The sequence below is a fragment of the Seriola aureovittata genome, chromosome 8, assembly GCF_021018895.1.
Source record: "Seriola aureovittata isolate HTS-2021-v1 ecotype China chromosome 8, ASM2101889v1, whole genome shotgun sequence".
Classification (NCBI taxonomy): Eukaryota; Metazoa; Chordata; class Actinopteri; order Carangiformes; family Carangidae; genus Seriola; species Seriola aureovittata.
In genome coordinates this window covers 10,274,955-10,291,874 of record NC_079371.1, presented here as the reverse complement: position 1 = coordinate 10,291,874, position 16,920 = coordinate 10,274,955, and the positions used below count along the sequence as shown (strand labels likewise).

The following is a 16,920-nucleotide window of genomic DNA, read 5'->3' as shown; positions in this document are numbered from 1 at the left end:
CGGATTAGTGAACCTGAAGTACTGATGTGAAGGAAAAGGCCAAAGAGCCGTTGAGGTCTATATATGTGAAATGATTGAACAGAGTCGTCCGAAGGTTAACGGCTGTAACGCGGCTTCTTAAAAATCAGCCACAGTTCCAGTCTGTGCTGCTTTCATAAGGCTTCTGACACAGATACACACGCTTACAGATCAGTGCAAAATGAGTGGATGTTGACCCTGCGTCGTCTTTATGGTTCTCATGTGTCACTGTTAGTCTACTGAATGCATGGGGATGGCCGGTGCGTTGCGGCGCGCCCGTGTACAGTGCAGCCAGGCAATGTGGCTCCATGAAAAGCAGAGATGAGCATGAAACACTGGAACTAATCAGAACACATGACATGGGTCTAGCATTCTGATTTCAGATTAGCCATGTCGTATCCACCCTCCCTCCTTCCATCTCTCGTCCTCGCTCTTTGTCTTCATATCTCTTATCTTTGTCTTCCTTTTGGAGGTGTTCTTCTTTATCTGTCTGGCTCCTCTTTAAAATCTGTCTTTGGATCAGTTATGTTATGTTTTCCCCTTTGCTTTATCTTCTCTTCCAGTCTTCTGTTATCCTCCTCCTTTTCTCATTACTAACCATCTGAATGTCTTTAAATATCAAAACTCATCCGTCAGTGCTAGTCTTTTCAGGTTTTTCTTGAACTTTGCAGGCCACAATACAACGTCAAAAAAGACTAAAAACAAGGAAACATCCATCAATGAGCACAACTCTGGACCGATCTGAACAGGAGAGTCGGAGATCTGAAACAAGGCTTTAGCATTACAGCAACTTTATTACACTCCCTTTAAGCAACTTTCCGTCTTTTTCCGAGGTTTGCTTTGCTATTTACACAGCAAGCTAGTGAGCAAGTCAAGACTCAGATATGAAAGAACAAATCACTTGATAATCAGGTTCCTGAAATCACATGAGTCAGCATCAAAAACCCCTGTATCCCCATCATCACTACAACACAACACTTGTGGCACAGTTCTGGAGATGACAACGTACTGTAGGTCGGTTGGTTGGTCCACAACTTTGGCCCAGACTAAAATATTTCACATCCCCCCTCCCCCATCGGGATAAAATGGAACAACTTTGCTGATCCCCTGATTTTTCATCTAGTTTTATTTTGTACTACAATACTTTGCTTCATAAAGTCCTGGAAAACTAATGACACTCAGCTGTACTTTGAGTTTAGTGCTAAATGTTAGCATGCTAACACGCAAAAGTAAGATGGTAAAGAACTTAACATTGTCATCGTGAGCACATTAGCATGGTGACATTAGCATTTAGCTCAAAGCACAACTGCCTCACAGAGTCTCTGGCATCCTGTTCAAATTTAGTGACTTTAGAGAGAATTTTGGAAAGATTAGTTATTGGTGGTTGATAACACTGATGTGGAAATTTGTAAAATGAAATTTATTTCAATTTGCAAAATGAAATTTATTTCAATTTGCGTGAACATGGCCTGAGTCTTTTCCTCTTTTACCCTATCTTGAATTAATTAATCCTTTCCCTCACTCTTACTTACACCTCATATGCATGTCTTTATTCTTATAAACATTTTTAAGGCTTTGGTTTACACGTTACTCTCCCATCCTCTACACTCGGTCTGAATCAGCCTATGTTTCTCCTGCTCCTTCCCTTGCCTCTCCTCATGCCGCCGCTCTCTGCCACAGCGGACCAATTAGGACGAAGCTGACTCCAGTTGTGACCTTTGGGTCCACCTCAGGTCTGCTGACAGGAGAGTTAGCATGTAGCTGAACTGTTTTACATGTTATTGACAGGGTGGGAGGCATCATAGTCATTTTATCACACCAATTTCATTCTTGGCCGATTTCCCCTTAGGCAGGTTAGTGGCAGCTTCCCATTGATTTTTCATGTAATTGATCAGAGACCGGCTTGAGCAATTTATTGGCCCGCTCGCACCTGTGATTAAGGCTGAGGCCGCATGTGTTTATGCATGCACCGACTATTACTTTCGCCGAGATCAAGCGCATGCAATAAAAAGCATTGCTGTGCTGTCTGTCTGCGGCTGTCAGCGTAATGAATGCCGTCCTAGTCTCAGGGACATTTTTAATCATGCTTGACCGAAGCCATGTCATGTCCAAAGTCAAGAGAAATGGAGACGGGCTCGTCTGACTGACCAGCAATGACAGGAGTTAATGTGTTCACATAAAAACATGGAGCAGAGTTTAATTCAAAGTAATCCTTGTTCATTTGAAGCCGCTTCATGCATGGGATTAATATTAGAGCAGTCGGGGGGCCAAAACCACAATGACATCAGCTAAGCATTTTCTTTGGAAGCTGAGGATAGGATAATTACAGAAGAAGACAAAGACGAAGAGCTGAGTACTTTTTAAATATACACCATGTTAGCTGAGCATGTCGGGAGAAGTGAGGGCAGCCTAACATGTAAGTCATTTACTGGCCTCGTGTATTACGTTCTAAACCACAAGCCATGTTGCTGAGTTGGAGTGCTTAGCGTTGGTGTAGCTCATCTCCCTTTGGTACTGTGACAGAGCTGGAATAGTAAGGATCAGGCATAAAGCCGCTCAACAAGCTCAAGAGCTATCAAAGAGCCACCCTTTTAATTTGGTTAATTTACAGGCAGCTTTTTCGCTAATAACATTCTTGGAGTGATACTTGACAAATGGAAATACACACAGGATATTTCTGCCTCAGAGGAGAAAGACTCATCTAATGTTCTGTCTTTTTTCCTCCTCTCTTTCTCCGAACTCATCTTCTCCACCTTCCTTCCTCTCTGTCTTCTGTCTTCCTCTCTATATTCATCCTCCTTTCAATCGCAGAGAAGTCACACCCCAAAATAAAACTCAATTCCCAGCCATTACTTTATTTCTAACATATTAGCAGTACATAAACTGATTTGTTTAAAGATTTGTGGCTTTGGAAACACCAATTTGACTCCAAATTTTATTACATGGCCACAGAGTGTTGGCCAGACAGAACACTAGGCGACAATCGCATGTGGTTTGAGGCTAAAACTGAAATGAAAAAAAAAAAAAAGAAAAAAGAAGAAAAAAAAAAAACCAGGCTCGGTTTCTCAGGCAAAGAGCACCCCCCCGAATAAAGGAACCACTTCACATCTGCATTACTCAAGCTTCCCGGTGCAACAGAGTGATGACCATGTATAAAACAAGGACGTTATATTTCACTGAATGCTGTGGGAAAAAAGCTTCAGAATCGTTTTTCTACTGACGGCCTATAGAATTAATTCAAAAGTCATGGTGTGAAGTGAAGGGAGAAGTCAGAGACAAGCTCCTTGACACACATTTGTTTCTTTTTGATTTGACTGTCATTTATCTGATTCCTTGTGGCATGAGCAGGATGCAAAGTGCTGGAGAGATGCGAAAAGACATTTGTCACATCAAGCCATTTATTCTATGTCTGTAGAAATTAAGTTGGGTTTAATTTCAGAAGACTAATAACCTTTGTGTCACAGGGCAGTTTAACAAGTAGCAAGAATATTTGTTATATGGGCTCTATTCTGAGAGATATAAATGTAGGGCCACATCTGCAGGGTGTGCATATCAGGTTATGATGCTTGTGCGTCTTTTCAGGATACTGTTGTGGCTTTATAAATCCGTGTATTTAGTCACTTTAAATAATTATATGGCTGCCAGATCCAAGTACTGGTTCCAAGGGGGGAAATGTTGGGTTTTATACATCATATTATGTGCATAACCTGTTCTTAGATGCTCTGAAGCATCTGAAGCCTGCACTGATGTGAAGAGCTGCAATTAATCACAGTAGAGAATTGTGCAGACAATTCATTCAAAATAATAATTAAAAAAAAAAAAATCTCCTGTATTTTTAAAAACCCCAACACTACAATTGCCTACTTTTTGAGAGTTTTGTGTTGTGGCTGAATTTGCTGGGCAGTCCATCATCTTGCCTCTTTAAAGTGGAGGCTTAGATACGTGCTGATATATACATGAAAGCCGGGGGGGAAGAGTGTTTTAAAGTCCTCTCCAGTATGCAGCATGAGGAGGAAAAGTTGAAATGTCCAACTGTACTGAGGCTGGCGGGGCTGATGTGCTCGTTAAGAATCAGGAGAGAACACCAGCGGAGCAGGTCACCCTGATTCTCACATCACAGCCCCATCAGAAATTCTTTCAAGTGTCCTTCTGCGTCGCCAAAGATGACAACGGCGAATCGATAAGCGCTTGAAATGAAAAGAAGCCGCCGGTTTGCCCCCGAGGCGAAAGATTTCATACCCGCCAGCCTTCTCTGAACTTCAGGCATTCCTCTGCACCTTTCTGCGTGAGAAAGAGGAGGCTCTTGACTGATTTTTTTCTCTCTTTGTATAAGAAGGTAAGAGGAGAATATAGCCGAACCATCTTGCCTCTCCAGGCGCCGCTCACCCTCTTTTTCCCTCTGTGCAGGCGGGGTGTGATTTGAAGATGTGCATGATGTGGGAGATTTTTCTGCACGTGCTTTGGGCTCGTTTACTTGCATTGTATGTGTGTGTGTGTGTGTGTGTGTGTGTGTGTGTGTGTGTGTACATTCTGTGCTTTAATAGATGCGTGTGCCACATCACAATCCAATATTAAAGCAAACGAGGGGTCACATTTTGAAGCACTAAATGAGTTGTGTTGGTAAACAAGCTGATTTTATTTATTTTTCTCATTGGTTTGCATTTGAGTCAACGCACCTAGCCTGCGCGTGTATTTACGCCAGTGGAGAAATTGATCAAATATGGCCTTCCTGGGCCTCTGTATTAGACTATCTGCGCTAAAAATGAGGATATCTTCACATGTTTAGTCCTGAATAAATAAACCTGATCTAAGCAACTGTTCAAATCACATCCACTTTCATAATGACTCATTCTGTAGGGCTGAGTATTTATTATATCACATGTGTGTTTGGGATACCAGCCTCTGATTCACCAAATTTCTACGGGGGGGGGGGGGGGGGGGGGGGGGGGGGGGGGTTGGAGGGGTGAGTGATGCGCACGTTTTGCTTCAGTGTCCCCTTTTGACTGGAAATTCCCGTGTGGATGTGCGCATTAATTACTGGTTTAATGGGAGTATGACTAAAAATGTAAAAGAAGGATTAGGAGAGGGGAACGCAGGCCTACGTCCGGTCGGTCTGCTCGCTCGCCTCACTTAAGATGCTGAATGGAAAAAAAAAAAAATCTGTCTGTATCTCAGGAAACGGATCTATAAAGAACATTTGCATCCGAGCCAGCTGTTCACTTCATCTGCACATAAATCCGCTCCACCATAGGTCTGTCTGGCCCTGAAGCAGCCTGATGCATCAATTTCCATCACCTCTATAATACTCTGTTTTGCAGATATGTTAAATTATAGAATGATCATGTGTGAAATGGCCCTTAAATGAGCATTAATTGGACTCTAATGTTACTGATTACATAATAAGCTGGAACAGGAATCAGTATCTGTGGCTGCAAATGTAGCCTATTTTATTTAAATTACCTGCCAGTAAGTGGGTTTAGTCATGAATCTGTGGTCGTGACTATTGTTTATTTTTGCGCGCACAGAGTTTAGATAATAAGCAGTTGAGTTGCTTGTTTTAAATTACAGGTTGGGTTTAGGCAAATTGACCCATTCTATGTTTTGCTTGCCTGCATCTCAAATGGTGCAGTGTAACCGTAAACGCGGCGGGGCGGGCAAACAGGAATATCAGTGTTTTATTTTTTTAAATTTTTTTATTTTATTTTATTTTTTTTAAACACAGGTTTTCTTTTTAAAGATACCACAGTGATGATTTTTTTATTTTGTTTGATTGTTGTTGAAAGTTGAGAGGCTACTAAGTTTGTCCTCAGCTAGACTACACAGGCACATACATACACAAACACACCCCTTTAAAAGCGCGCGCGCGCGCACACACACACACACACACACACCCCCCCACACACACACACAAACACACACAAACATACACGCGCGCGGGGTCCCTCTGTGAGCTCAAAAGAAGGAGGAAAAAATGCGCCACTCTTGGAGCGTCTTTCTAGGGGGAAAAAGTTGAGGAAGACAGAAGAGGACGAACCAAGGGGAGACTCTGATGAAAGCGCCTCCTTCGCCATTTCTCCTCGCACTGTAAATAGATGGTTATTTATGCGCATAAATGAAACAATCCTAAAAGGTAGCGCTGCGTCTCCTTTTTTTGGATAACATAGCCGTGGGGGAGCCACATCCATGCAACGCTCATATTTCCGGACAGAAACTTAGACTTCAACGGTACTGGACCCTGAAGTTGACTGAATTTTCTGCTGTAAACACGACTGCTGGTGTCTGAGTGTGTCTGGACGGTGGAATTTAACTCTTCACTACAGAATAAACGACGGCTGGGCAAATAAAACCCCACCGGTGTCTACAACTGGTAAGTGCAGTAGGCTATAGAGGAGCTGCGGGCACTTCTTTTTTTTTTTTTTTTTTTTTTTTTTTTTAAAGAAACTGAGATGTGAGTTAATGCAAGTGGAGGAATTTGTTCCACCTCGAGTTTTTTTTTTCTTTTTTTTGCCTGTCCTGATGTGAATTTCAAAGCCGTGGCTGTGCAACATGAAGGAGCACGAAGTGATGTGAGAGCGGGGTCCGCCATACAGGTCGGCGGGTGATAATGATGTATCGTTAGAGGTGATGGAGTGTGGGAAGTAAAACGAGGGGGTAAACCAGACAGTACTGTCCTCTGGTTGGCGATGGTTTGAAATGATTAAATATCACTTGAAGTATCCAAGAATTGGATATTTGCGCATTTTGGCGTCATTGTAGTTTGTCAGTTTGGTGCTCTGAGTTTAAAAAGCAACGTAAATTCCATGAAAAGGCATTAAAATGTCTGTATACCTGACAAACAAAGCGTCTCAACACTCGCACAGTAACACAAATAAAATGGTGAGTTCACGCTCTTGAGCAAATCACCAATAACAGTGTTCACAACAAGTCGGTAAAGTGAGTTCAGATGTGCATCCTTTTGCAATATAGTGAAAAGAGAATGGGTGGGGGGGTGAGGGGGGGCGTTCACGGTCTCACGCCTTTAATTAATACAGGACCATATGGTGGAGGTTAGTCGATTCATCTCCCGGTAAAGGCTGCAGTCTCATGCTCTACTGTGTTAATTTCAGAAGTAAAGCCAGTGTGAGGCAATGCCAGCTTTCTGTCTGCACTGGGCCGGATGCCATGTGAGTCACTGATGCACATCAACTGTTGGTGGTGGAGCGTCCGTGAAGTGAGAATGAATGGATGAACAACATGAATATCAGCAATCACAACATCCATACAAGCGTCCACTGCGGCATTTGATGAAAAAAATTAAAGAGAAATAAATATTTAATACCACAGAACCACCATTTATAATTATTTCTGTTAGTATCATTATTATTATTGATAATATTATTGGTGTTGAACGTGCCACATTTATTTTAAGATATTTATAATGCAAAAATATGAAAACTGCTGTCTTTCAGTTTTTATGTGATCCCCTATTTTGGAGAATTAGATAATATTAATTTCATCATCTAAATTTACGTGCTTGCAAATTAGCACAATAATATAAATTCTCTTTGACTTAAACGTCATTTATTACGTTATTTATGCATTTAATTTATTTAAGCGTTATTAATTAAGTATTTTTTATTTGTCATTTGTTATTTTACTTGTAATTGTAAAGGGAAATATACGCCCTTAATTTCATTTCATTTTTTTTCAGCATAAAAAAAAAGATCAAAAAACATCATTCAATGCTGAAATTTAGCACACCAGAATAAAATACAGTAAAATATCTAAATAACGCGGAGCAGCCAGGCAGGGTGATATATTTGAGGTACCCCCTTCATTAAATCTCACTGATTAGATAACACGGAGCCGCATACAATAACCTTACACCTTACAGCCTGACCCCCACTATTTCATTTTGCAGTGGGGATATAGGGGAGGGAGGAGAGGAAAGGTTGTGCAGGTACACACCGTGTAAAACTTAACCTCCAATATCTGCATCTTCTGAAATAAAGAGAAAAAAAAAAACCTCATAGATGATGTAGAGCAGGTGAAGAGAAGAAGTGAGGAAAATGGTTAACAGCATGACTGCATGCAAATTCCCCCCGACTTGAATTATCATAAGCAAACAGTGTGAGCCTGGACTAATAAAACCCCATCTGTGTAACTTCATATCGAAGTAGTATGAGGGCTGCGATAATGAATTTTGTAATATCCCACCGACAGACATCTCAATCAGACTCTAATCCCGTGATTTTACTACGGAATCACTGCACTTCCAACTGCTGCAGGCTGCACCGAAACACAAGATCCGGCTCATGCAAAACACGACGGATTTTAAACAATATATCAGACTGTACAAAAAAGAAATCTTGCACTGGTAAAAAAAAATAGAACAATACATGATGAGCCATAATATGACGTTTTAGACTCTAATTTGTCTTAAAACAATGATGAGAAAGAGCTTCTGGCTGATGAGATTTTTCTCCAATATAAATCATCTTGTTTCCATTATTTTATTCTATTTTTTTTTTTTATCATATGAGGCTTTCATGAAATACAGATGGGATTTTTCTGCCGTAGCTACAGTTTTTTCCTGACCGGTAAAATTAAATTGGAAATAAATCGATCACTGACGCATTTTTACAAAGAGTGAGACTTTCAGATCAGAGCAGATTCGTTTAGAAAGCACCATCGCTGACATCCCAACTTTGTTTAATGTATTTTATGCATTTGCTTCATTATAACAACACCATTGTATTTTAATTGTATGCATTTTAAATCTTTTCCTCTAGACCACCAGCATTTTTCTGGTGTCATCCTTTGAGCACACCACTATTCTTTTAGGTCTCATATGTTGACTCCAAAATTACTGACTGCACAGGCAGAGCTGTATGACAGTGAACCACACAGGAGGTTATTTACCAGCCTTAAAGGCTAATTATGGCTCTTTTGTCTGTTTTTACAGAAGCGGTTTCCTCAAATTGCCATAATGGACTCCCACTGCCGCAAACTGGCCACCACCTGCGCGCAAATAGGTGAGTATCTGATCCACAGGAATCAGTGTGACGCGTTTCCTCCAGCAGAAATAATAAAACAGGGCTTCTTTGTTAATATAATATAAAACATAGGCTAATATTTTCCATTTCAAATCTGCATATAAATCATTAAAAAGATATGCTGTCCTTCATTTAATGGTCGTCATGGTAACAAACACTATAGATATTTGTATATCGAGTGCTCCTTTCCAAACATGGCCTGATTATTAATTACAGCGAATATTTTATTCTAACCCTTCCCGTCTACAAATTCTATTGTCAACCGTCAACATTTTTATAAAGGCTAAAAGTAAAATGAGTTGACATCTTCTGAGAAGTCAACGTAAAACTAATATTATATTATTATTAATAATAATAACAATAATAATGCAGTTATTAATGCACCTTCAGATGTGGCACAAACACATTTTTGATCATAATCTGATTTTGTGTCAAATCAGTGAACTGATGTGGTAGTGTGATGGTGAGCTACTGTTTCAAATGTATTGCTTTTTGTTAAGTTTCTTAAAAAATAAACTCAACATCTTTAATTAAAAGGTAAAAATAAAATGACGCTGGAAATGTATAGGCCAAGCCATCACTTCTGTTTGAATTCTCACATTATAATCTCCAGTTGTTCTCTTCACAACTTCAACTTTAAGACTGTTGAATAATAGTGAAGATGTGATGGTAAAAAAAAAAACCTGTTTCATATTATATTTTGCAGTGAATTTCACTAGTTTGTTCAAAAGTGGCCACAGATATTTTGGCCTCTTCTCTTGTCACTGTGGAGGCATTTAGGGTGAATCCAGGTTGTTATCTGTCTTAGAGGGACACCTGGTGGCCAGATGTGGACCTGCAGCTGCAGTGCTGCACTTGAAGCTGGCAGAAAACACTGAGCATCATCCCAGCATGAGATAAGGCTGACAGCACTGCAGCGGCGTTATGTGATGTAATTAAAAGAACCTATTTATAAATGTTATTATAGCCTTTAGTTCTACTTGCACGGCCTTTGGCTCAGCAAAGTAATACAGCAACAAAACACAGACTTTAATGCGCCCCCCCCCCCCAATAATCCTCCTTAACCATTTTCAGATCTGTTCTCATAAATGCTGCTTTCCAAACTGACATCCCCGAAAGAAAAAAAAACGATAACAGGACTAAACACAAGCTGGAATCCTGCGCGACAAAGTGTGGGATTTATTAATTATTCTCCAGTGCGGAGTGGAAATGACATCGAGTCTTGTTAGGGTCTTAAACGAATAACCAATAACCCTCATTCTGTTTCATTTAGCCAGCATCGACGGGACTGTGCGACAGAGCGCAGGCTCGTCATGGCATAGCTGCACATTGTGAACGATCATTGATTATGAATAATAAGAAAACTGAAATATAAAAACACGGGGGGGGGGGGGGGGGGGGATGTCAGAATGATGCTTGCAAATATAGACACACCAGCGTCAACTGTTCTGCTGTATAATATATGCGGCGCTTGTTGGATTGACTCCGGGGAAAACTAAATGTATAATGAAAGCCCAGTCGTGAGGAGGAATATACTAATGGAGAAATCTGATGTCTCCTTAATCCTATGTAAAAAGCCTTGTCGTCTCCCCCTATATTGACTGAATTGCTAATTAATGGCCCTCTATGACAGAGGCCTATTGCGCGCAGTAATCCGCAGAAGTGAGATAAAGCATTCAGAAGGTAGAAATGAAGAGGAAACCGATAATCCACTTCAAGTTTAGTATTACAATACGGCTGGAAGGAAAAAAGGAGCAACAGACTGACCGCTGCTTTCCATCAAATAAGACACAGGAAATAGGATTTTATTATTATCCTTATCAAGGAAACAGTAACCTGATTCTGACTGAACGTTCAATTTTTTAGAATTACATGTTTATGTCATTATAATAATTATTATTACTATTGAAATAAGGTACTCATTAAATTTTAACATGTATTTTATTTGATGTTTAGAAATGTCAGAGCATGATTGTTTTATGTATGCATACACATGTAATGTGTTAATAATAATACATCTGTTACTTTTAAATTATGCTTGAATGATCCGAACTAAAAACATCAATCATCTTAATTCAATGACTCAGAGACGATCCAAAACAAGGTTTTACTGCTCTTTGAGGGTGATTGGCTCGCTGCTTTTGATAAAGTATTGCCCCTCCCTCAGTGTGTGTGGGTGTGTGTGTGTGTGTGTTGTAGGCTATGGTCTGCTGGTATTTATATATCAGGGGCTTTCACGGGATTAGCCCAGTAACTTTTCAACAGCGCCAAATCCAAATGTGCTGGCTGTAATGGGCGTCCGCCTGGCCACGTGGAGATGGGAAGTGTGTTATTTGATGATGGTGATGGTGATGATGATGGTGATGATGATGATGATGATGATTTTCACTTGCACACTGCTATGAGTCGCCCTGATTGGCGTGAATGTTGCCTCCTCTCTATAAAATCGCTCCATGACTTCAATCACCTGTTACCCAGCTGACATTTCTCCACCCTCAGTGTCCCGCCTTGAAAATTAAAGTCACATTTTTTTTGATTGAACATGTTTGCTTTGCTTTAACGCGTCACAATCTTTGGGGAATTATAGGTTAAAAGAAAAAGGAAAAAAAGCAGTCATATCAATTCAACTCATTAAAAGTCCTACTTCAGAAATTCTTAGGCAAATGAGAGTCTTATCAGATTAAACAGGGGGGAAAACACTAGAGGAGTGCTCCCTGAGACTGAGGGGTCCAAACGCAAAGTGAGGAGGGAGATCCAGTTAAGCTCTGATGAAGTAATCCGTCGTCAACAAACTGAGTCTGCGCGGCGAACTAACTGTGGCTCCGTTGGTTTGATTTAATGGATATTTGAACCTTAACTCTAGGGAGGTCAAGAGGGTCGCCTCATTTGACAACTAGTATGACTGACACTGCTTTCCCAGTGCACGGAGGCTACATACGGGGTTGTGGTGAATAGTGAATCACTTTGGTCACAGTTGGGTCACATTTCTGAGGCATGTGATGAAAATGCACATTATTCATCCTGCCTCAGTTTGTCGCTTTTAAAGTCATTTTACCACCTTTTTTTAAAACTTCCTGTGTCTTCACTGCCTTTGAATGAACATATGATAGCCTACTTGAAATTCTGCATCCCCCACCATATGCACCACGCCAGTATGAGCTGCACCAGCTGCACATGTGCTCTTTTTAACATACTGTACATGTCTGGTAGTTAGCGTCAGTTGACAAGTGCGCACAGACAGTTTTTGGAGCAGGCTGGCACCTCCCTCCTTTTGAAGTTAAAATCGCGTGTCCCTCCGCAGGATCATTGTGCTGTAGGCAAGGAGGTTGTTGTTTGATATTCAGTGTGGATTTTTTTTTTTTCATCTTCTTTGTGCTTTCAATACAATCCTCTCAGTAGCTCGCTTCATCCACATCGACTCCCTGAGTAAACTGCGGTGACAGAGCCTGCGAGCACGCGGCTCAGCTTGGGTATCAATAGAACTGCATCGTTTTACTGGGCCACTGGACCCATCTCATAAAATGAGGCCAAACTGTGTTATTTTCATTTTTATTTGGTCTTGGGCTGCTGCGCAACGACACCTCGGAGCGCCTCGGGTACACCGTGCGTCCCATCTCTCTTTACATGCTTTTATTTGGAAGAGAAAAATAAGCGCCAGCCCGGCATAAACACATTGGCAGACATATCTCGTTTCTGCAAGCTCCGGTTGGTTGGGCACACCGTCATATCCACATGGATGTGCCTGTCAGAGAGAATATGGGCGGGCGCAACTTGGTGACGTGGAGGTCTGGAGAGAGGCGCAGTTGGATGGGCAGTGCGCAGGCAACAGCTGAAATGAACAGAGAGCGGTGTAGTGTGTGTATGCCTCTGGATCTAATATCACCTACCTGTCCTTGTCACTCTGATAGTCAGCCGAGGTAGCCGCTGTTTGCCACCGATGCTATGGCAGCACTCAATGGGCTATTTTAAAGCATTTACCAGCTTAAACAGAAAGAGGGTTTCTGCTGAACCGCAAGAGGAGCCGCGCTGCTGTGCGTTTTTTGGAGAGCTGATCACATTCCGCCGTCGGACTTTCCGCTTATCCTTCCTGTACTAAAAGGGGACTTAATCTGCTTTTGACAGCCAGTTGTGCGATCTTTTACCCATGAACTCTATGAGGGATCCATTAAACACAGAACATCACCACCTAACAGGGAATAAACTTGCCTCCACTCACTACACGGCTCTGGCGATGGCCTCTAGTTTACAGCCGCTGCAGCGGTCTGTGGACTCTAAACACCGGCTAGAAGTGCACACCGTGTCGGACACGTCCAGTCCGGAGTCAGTCGGTAAGAACCGCCCGGGGTGCAGATGTTCTCTGCAAGGCGCCGCAGATGTCATCTTGATATCAAACAAAAGATGGCTCCCGTGAATCAGCGCACAGCGAGTTTTACATGCATGCAGATAGCAGATTACAGCTGTCATTTTTTTTACTCGGATAATTGGTTTTGATGCTGGTGTGTGTGAGCGCGCGTGTATGTGTGCGCGTGTGTTGTGAAAAGTTTCCGTGTCATGTGAATGAAAGAGAGCTTGTCCTGTGTCAACTAAAATTAGTCAGGCATTTACTCAAACATTCAGTGTCAACATTAAATCAAAATATCAAGGCAAGTCGCATGAAATGAAGGACAATGCAAAAATTCAGACCACGAAAAACTAACTCAGTTTATGAATCAGAGCGTTTCCTCTCCAGTGCAGGCAGACTGAACAGCTCATCCATTTCCCAAGAGTGTCGTGGATTCAGGAATTTTTCTTCCCTCACTGTAGCACAAAGGCCTTAATCCGCCTGACCCTGACTAAAGTAACTCGTTTCCTCTTGACAGAAAAAGAAAAGATCCAAAATAAAAACGACGACTCCTCAGATGACCCCTCTAAAAAGAAGCGGCAGCGGCGGCAGAGGACTCACTTCACCAGCCAACAGCTGCAGGAACTGGAGGCCACTTTCCAGCGGAATCGCTACCCGGACATGAGCACAAGGGAGGAGATAGCCGTGTGGACCAACCTCACAGAGGCCCGGGTCAGGGTGAGTGTTCCCCTGGGTGTAAACAAAAACAATTCGTGTGTATAATTTCGGGTAATTTGTACCAATTGCCCGGTTCAACTATAAATATCCTGCACCTAAGTGTTATTACGCACGGACACCAAACTTTACGCACGGCTGAAATTTCCTTGAAAATAATTTAGGACACAGTTTTCAGCTGAAAACAAATAATTAGAGTCTTGTTTAAATATACTGCTGCTTCAAGCTCAATTTAATTACACTGTCTATGTTTATCTGTTAGGCTAAATATAATTACAATCCACTGCACTCACTGCAACATAATCTATCTTTGTACAAATTCATTTGTTGTTCTCGGCAAACTTCAATATTTCCAGTGGTTTTATTATAAACCGGGAGAAAACTGCCTGTTTGTTATTTGCCTGTTAAGTGCAACAACACATTATTAACGTGAACGGTTTCAGTCGGTGACAGATACCAGTCGTGTTCGCCTGTTCGTGTGAAAGAGGTGCAAAGCTTGTATTTTGCGATTGTCGCCCTGGTGTTGTGTGATGGAGGTCAGCCTGTTTGTGGGAGCCTGCGGAGGAATACACATCCACCGCCACATTAAGACAGTGCAGTGACAGCCCCGTGTGTATTCTGCTCAGATAAGGACGGAATCAAAGAAGAAGCCACCTTGGATTTATAGACGTTGCGATTATCAGGAAATAAGAATTCATTTAATTTAAACTTCAGCAGCAAGTGCAAAAAATTAAATAGGATTTGACTGATAATTAAAATATAGAACTGACTCAATACAATAAATACTAAGAATTACAGAGGCTATAGTGGATAAATAATCCTCTAATATAATCTCTAACTTTCTAATTTCTCTGCTCCAGGTTTGGTTCAAGAACCGGCGAGCCAAGTGGAGGAAACGGGAAAGAAACCAACAAGCGGAGCTTTGCAAAAACGGCTTCGGCCCGCAGTTCAATGGACTCATGCAGCCCTACGACGACATGTACCCCAGCTACACGTACAACAACTGGGCCGCCAAGGGCCTCACGTCGGCCTCCTTATCTACCAAAAGCTTCCCCTTCTTCAACTCCATGAATGTCAACCCCTTGTCCTCGCAGACCATGTTCTCGCCGCCCAACTCCATATCCTCCATGACTTCCAGCATGGTGCCATCGGCGGTCACAGGCGTGCCGGGCTCCAGCCTCAACAGCCTCAATAACTTGAACAACCTCAGCAACCCGTCTCTCAACTCGGGGGTGCCCACGCCGGCCTGCCCCTACGCGCCTCCGACCCCTCCTTATGTGTACAGGGACACTTGTAACTCCAGCCTGGCCAGCCTGAGACTGAAAGCCAAGCAGCACTCGAGTTTTGGATACGCCAGTGTGCAGAATCCGGCGACTAATCTGAGCGCTTGCCAATACGCCGTGGACAGACCAGTCTAATACCTACCTGCACTGCAAAAAATAACCACCCTAACAAGTCATTAGAGGCTGGTAGTGACGCTTTAAGTGTTATTTTTCTCGCAAAAGGGGGGTAAGGAAATCTGGCGAGGGGATCATTTTACCTTTTTTTTCATGTGTTTAGGGAAATTTCTTGATCAACTGGCATTTTCTTGGTACTAGCTGGAATATATTCTGGCTTTTTCATCAAGATTTTGCCATTGAACATTCCCCCAAACGTTCAAGAAAAAAAAAAAAACTGAGATTATCCCCATCGCGCCACGTGGGTAGATTTAATTTTCATTTATTTCAGGAAAAGAAAATGTGATTTGTAATGTTGATTACAAAGACTAAATGGCTGGTTATGGTGGTCATTTTTTGCAGTGTGTGGGTAATCACAAACAGCCGGCCACAGGAACAAGAGACTACTACAACTACTTTTTCATTTTTCAAAAAAAAAAAAAAAAAAAGGGCACTAGAAGACTGAACCACTGAAACAAGCTCAACTCCAGGTCGGAGTGAAACTGAAATGGGAGTTTTTAGGTTTATTCCCCCCTTTGATGATGATGACGAGTCCAGGCCTCTGCTTCACACTGCGCCACAGTACAGAAAAAAAACACAAAAACAAACAAAAAAACAACAACAACAACAACACAAGCCTGGTTCATTCTCATAGCTCGTCATGAGGGTTTTTCCTGATGGATTTTGGACGTTAATTGTTGACTGAAAAGGTTGTATATATATTTGAATTATCATCTCCTGTTTGTCGAGGCGAATGCGCTATAACCCTCCAGTTCTCTCCAGGTTCAATTTATCAACGCATGTGGAAAAAAAAAAAAGAGAAAACCCTAAAAAGGAATCATGTTTTGCTTGCAAACAAAAAGGGAATGTACATACTAAAACGCACCAGTTGTGTGTTTCTAACATATTATAAATTTATTATTAATGTCTGTGTGAATATCGATTTAGAATAGCAATTCTGGATTTAAAAAAAAAAAAAAGAAGCATCAAAAATGTTCCTGCGACAAATTATTTGGTTTTTGCTCTGTGTATACTATTTGGTACGGAATTATGTTTTTTTTTTTTTTTCAACATCCAAAAAAACTATTGTGTTTTATTTAATGGAAGTAAATATATTGTTCAAAAACATTCTGCTGGAGGACTTTTATTGAATCTTTGTGTCGGTAGTCCGTTAGTGGAGTGTAAAGCAATGACAGTCCTGTCTATAGCCTTTCGATTATGTGAGTAACTTGTGCGGCTAATCTATAGAGGAAAACAATGGGCCGCTCCAATACACATAGCAGCGAGATGCTCCGTCAGATTAACTGCAGAATACATGTCTGCCTGCTCAGCCAAGGGTCTCGGCTGGTCACTGGTGCTTGAAATAACACGGGAA

General features: G+C 41.6%; 1 protein-coding gene across 2 annotated transcripts; it reads left to right on the top strand.

Annotated features, from left to right (window-relative positions):
* The first annotated feature begins 5,007 nt into the window (after nucleotides 1–5,007).
* pitx2 (paired-like homeodomain 2) lies at nucleotides 5,008–16,673 on the top strand. 2 transcript variants are annotated; one of them, XM_056382085.1, is made up of 4 exons: nucleotides 5,008–6,385; nucleotides 8,963–9,032; nucleotides 13,913–14,112; nucleotides 14,970–16,673. In XM_056382085.1, exons 2-4 carry the CDS (start codon nucleotides 8,987–8,989, stop codon nucleotides 15,525–15,527), a joined length of 804 nt encoding a protein of 267 aa, XP_056238060.1. In that variant the 5' UTR covers nucleotides 5,008–6,385; nucleotides 8,963–8,986; the 3' UTR covers nucleotides 15,528–16,673. The 2 variants fall into 2 exon arrangements, with proteins under 2 accessions (XP_056238060.1, XP_056238059.1); XM_056382084.1 differs by lacking the exons at nucleotides 5,008–6,385; nucleotides 8,963–9,032 and adding an exon at nucleotides 12,698–13,381.
* The last annotated feature ends 247 nt before the right edge of the window (nucleotides 16,674–16,920 follow it).

Excerpts from the sequence above, each read along its gene's own strand:
- pitx2 (XM_056382084.1), top strand. The coding sequence starts at position 13,198 with ATGAACTCTATGAGGGATCCATTAAACACAGAACATCACCACCTAACA. Across the intron at positions 13,382-13,912 it reads GTCCAGTCCGGAGTCAGTCG|AAAAAGAAAAGATCCAAAAT; the intron begins GTAAGAACCGCC and ends TCCTCTTGACAG. Across the intron at positions 14,113-14,969 it reads TCACAGAGGCCCGGGTCAGG|GTTTGGTTCAAGAACCGGCG; the intron begins GTGAGTGTTCCC and ends TCTCTGCTCCAG.